The sequence below is a fragment of the Aegilops tauschii genome, chromosome 2 (assembly GCF_002575655.3).
Source record: "Aegilops tauschii subsp. strangulata cultivar AL8/78 chromosome 2, Aet v6.0, whole genome shotgun sequence".
Lineage (NCBI taxonomy): Eukaryota > Viridiplantae > Streptophyta > Magnoliopsida > Poales > Poaceae > Aegilops > Aegilops tauschii.
Genome location: NC_053036.3, coordinates 379206245 through 379209915, shown reverse-complemented (window position 1 = coordinate 379209915; position 3671 = coordinate 379206245). Strand labels below are relative to the sequence as shown.

Sequence of the window (3671 nt, the reverse complement as noted above, 5' to 3'; positions counted from 1 at the left end):
TACTTTTATATGCGGCGTACAGAACAAGGACAAATAAGTATTTCCAAAATGTGCCCTTTACTTTTGTTGTTGGGCTGGAATTTTGTTTTTTACACACTACAAATTGTAATATTTTTAGACAAAATTCCATAGGTTCGTGTGGGACACATATATGTTTTTATCGATTTTTCTAAAACATTCAAATATGCTTTTTGTTTTTAAAATACCGAGCTCCGGTCATCAAAAGTCTGCACTCTCGTTTGAGATGCTATGTTATGAGATGCTCTTATCCCCACGGCATCGTCTTGTGGCCAAAAATTCTACACCTACATAACGTGCTACGTAATGGTATGTTCCTTTCCGTCCTTAAAACTAAGGCTAATCACCCCCTCCCCCAATTTCAGAGGGTGGGCCTGGGTCTTTTTTTTTCCTTCCACCCAAATCTGGCTACGTAAGTTTCGTATGAGGATTTTTTTTACGTAGAACCGCAACATGGCGCAGAGCGCATAGGTACGCCGTACGCCCCGCGTGGAAGAGCGCATCGTCAAGGGTTTCATCCAACACATTGTGAAACAAAATTTCTCATGACGGTATTTTTAGGGGGAATTTCTCGTTACGAGTCGCAACTGGCCAGATGCTCTTTCAACGTCAGTTCCTGTTCCTCACCGCCTCTGCGAAGTCAGAGCAAGACGCACAGTTTTCATGATCATCACTAGCTCGTAAAGTGAAACTTTGTTGATTAGCTTAACTTTTTGTAGACAAAAGAAGGATCGATCACATCAACCCTTCCGGACCAATTTACAGACGCCAAAGACCTACCACTTACTTAACCAAATTCAGAGTAAGACCGAGAAAGCAAACCTATAATAAAGCAGACCTATATGCTAACACGACTTGCAGAGATAAACGACTCCTATAACTTTTCCCGAACCGAGAGCAAAGACGAGAGACACTGCAGCATCATCATCATCTCCAAACATGGATCGAGGCGCATCGACCAGGCTTACGGCTTCCCGTTCCCCTTCTTCTTCCAGAACCTGCGGTAGAACTGCACGGTGCGGCCGTTGAGCGGCTGCGTCGGCCTGTTGTTGCGCCGGTAGCCTTCCTCCAGGGGCGCGATCAGGGCGGCAGCCTGCCCCATCGCTATCTCCCTCACCTGCACCAGGTTTCTCCCAGGTTCAAGCATCAAACGAATTCAGAGCACAAGCTGCGATTGAGCAGTGATAACTGGTTTGCAGAGGCCTTTTCGAAGAAAAAGTTAACTGGTTTGGAGGCCGGAGACGACGTACCCTCCCGTGGATGTTCCAGATGACGTTCTCGGTGCACGGCGGCGTGGTCAGCGACCCGACGTACCGGTAGTACATGTTGGCGTAACGCCGCAGCGGCCACATGTTCACGACTCCGGCGGGGATCGGAGCACCTTTCTCGGCCCTGCAGGCCTCCACGTAGAGCTCCGATAGCTTGTCCCGCAGCTGCCATCCATCAACGGACCAAACGGTCAAATCTAGAAATGAATCCGCAGTCAAGGCATATAAACTTTTTTTGAGGATCAAAACTCACCTGCATGAGGAAGGGGTCTGGCCTGCCGAGCCGGTACAGGATCGACACAACGGATATGTTGCCGTCGTCACTGAAGTGAACCATGTGCTGCTCCACGGCAAACCTGCCACACCGGTGCACAAATCATGCTAAAAAACACGACGATCCATCTAGTATCTATCCTTTGTGCGCGTTTCGGTTTGCAAACCTTTCGCCGTTGATGGTGTGCTCCGAAGGAGAGTGCCAATGGATATTGTCCAGCTTGTACTTCACCCCGTCGATCTGGACCGTCCCAGCAGCATCCTCGCATCGCAGCTGCATCGACCGATCACACAGAAGAAGAACACGGTGAAACCAACGAGATAAATCTGAATACGTAGACACGCAGCGAGAGGATGAAACGCAAACTGCTGAATGCAGAAGGCAGGTAAGCGGCGTTTGGTTCAGAGCAAAATTACCGCGATGTTGAAGATGTTGTCTACGAGGGTAGCATTTGCAGCGGTGTATTCCCTGTGAAGAGGCCCCAACATCGGGTTGTAAACCACGTCGCTGGTCCTGATATCAACCGGAGACTGGTACGTCCCCATGGCGCACTGCGTGAAGTTGGGGTCCAATCCCCCCCAGTGATCGGGGCCAAGAGGACCGGTGTACCCAAACTTGGCACCATCTGCTACGCATCAAGGATGGTTGGGCATATCATACATAAAAAACACAGTGAAATCTAACCGCAAATGTGCTAGGAAGAAGAATTAACGTACTGCCGTCACATGCAAGGGAGGTGAGAAAGCAAGCGCACAGCAGCAGCAGAGCAATGGCTGATGCATCTCCGCCGCGAGTACTCCCCATCTCCTCCTGCAATGGGTGTGCTCTTCGAAGTTAAGCCGCAGGTAGAACAGGAGTAGAATGCGCAAATAAATAGGGGGCGAATAGATAGATAGATAGTGCTTAATTGTGGCATTGTGATGGCCATCGGCCGGCCCGAGCTCCGCCTACCTCTGCTTTGCCAAGTGCGATGCTCTGGTCCTGGGAACAGTGGACGCGCCCGATCTACTGGAGATGCAAGGTCCTGCAAAAAGACAGACGGAAGGTGAGGCGATTCCCTATACCCATCACAAGATCATGCGCAAAAGAGCGTAATCATGCAGGGCCTCGATCGAGATGAGATGAGGTCGTAGGCCGGGATGCTGATAGCCACACACCGTCACCTCACAAGAACCCGAGTAGCCTTTCCAAAAGGTGAGTCGTCGACCTCGAGCTCTCGGTGCTGGAATCTTTCTTCTGGGACGAGACCCGAGCAAGAACGCGCGCTGCCGGTGAAGGTGCTAGCTAGCTCGAGTCTCTTATATATACACAGGGCAGGGCAGGTCAGGTCGCCACTTGACGATGTGGCCCATCACTCTTGCAGAGAGTTACGGTGCGCGTGGGAGGAGTGGTGGCTAGTGCTCCCCGCGGTAATCGTAGCACGTACTACGTACGTGTGCAGCAATTTCACCGTGCATGCATGCACGAGTCGTGCTTCAGAGAATGTTGGGCCACGTCCTCCACACCCTTAAGGCTCGGCCATATTTACGTCCTCCACACCCTTAAGGCGCGCGCGCGGCTCAGGTCCTTTGGCGGACATCAAAATTCTTCCCGCGCTCTTTGAACAATAGATTGTGATCACTTCGTGAAAACCATATATAGGAATTAGGAGGGGCGGGCAAGCCGGGTGCGCAGACACCAGGGCCGTTTTATTCTGCCTTGTTGCACCGTGTTGCGGGTCCGGTCATTTTTATCTTCGTGAGAACAACAGATCATGGCCGATCAACGAGATATACAATAAAGCCCTGCAGTTAATCCAAACAGCAGGCAGTAACACAACTGAGTGAAAAAAGTAACAAGAACATTCGTTACTTTTGACAGCACTGTGAGACCAAAACCCATCACTAGCTACTAGAACCAAGAGACGTGCAAGTGGGAGGAAAACGTCGCTTATCTACGGGAATACATCACACTATTCGACACATTGCAAGCTTCAGGGTCCATCCATGGCACGTTCTGGAAGGAATCATGGATGAAATAATAGACGCGCCTTGTCCTCTGGGAGGTTGACATTCATAAGTTGATCCATGCAGGCCTGCCATTGCACTGCCTACCACTTCAGCAGGCGCAAA

General features: G+C 50.5%; 1 protein-coding gene across 8 annotated transcripts; it reads right to left on the bottom strand.

The window, feature by feature from the left end:
- Positions 1-692: 692 nt before the first annotated feature.
- On the bottom strand, positions 693-3054 carry LOC109759441 (alpha carbonic anhydrase 1, chloroplastic). Of its 8 annotated transcripts, none has more exons than XM_020318258.4 (8): positions 2724-3054; positions 2512-2584; positions 2277-2370; positions 1977-2188; positions 1727-1833; positions 1540-1642; positions 1269-1451; positions 693-1135 (listed from the first exon to the last, which is right to left on the bottom strand). In XM_020318258.4, exons 3-8 carry the CDS (start codon positions 2362-2364, stop codon positions 983-985), a joined length of 846 nt encoding a protein of 281 aa, XP_020173847.1. In that variant the 5' UTR covers positions 2365-2370; positions 2512-2584; positions 2724-3054; the 3' UTR covers positions 693-982. The 8 variants fall into 8 exon arrangements, with proteins under 8 accessions (XP_020173847.1, XP_020173851.1, XP_020173846.1 ...); XM_020318262.4 differs by having other exon boundaries at positions 1977-2185; XM_020318257.3 differs by having other exon boundaries at positions 2718-2991.
- Between the last annotated feature and the right edge of the window lie 617 nt (positions 3055-3671).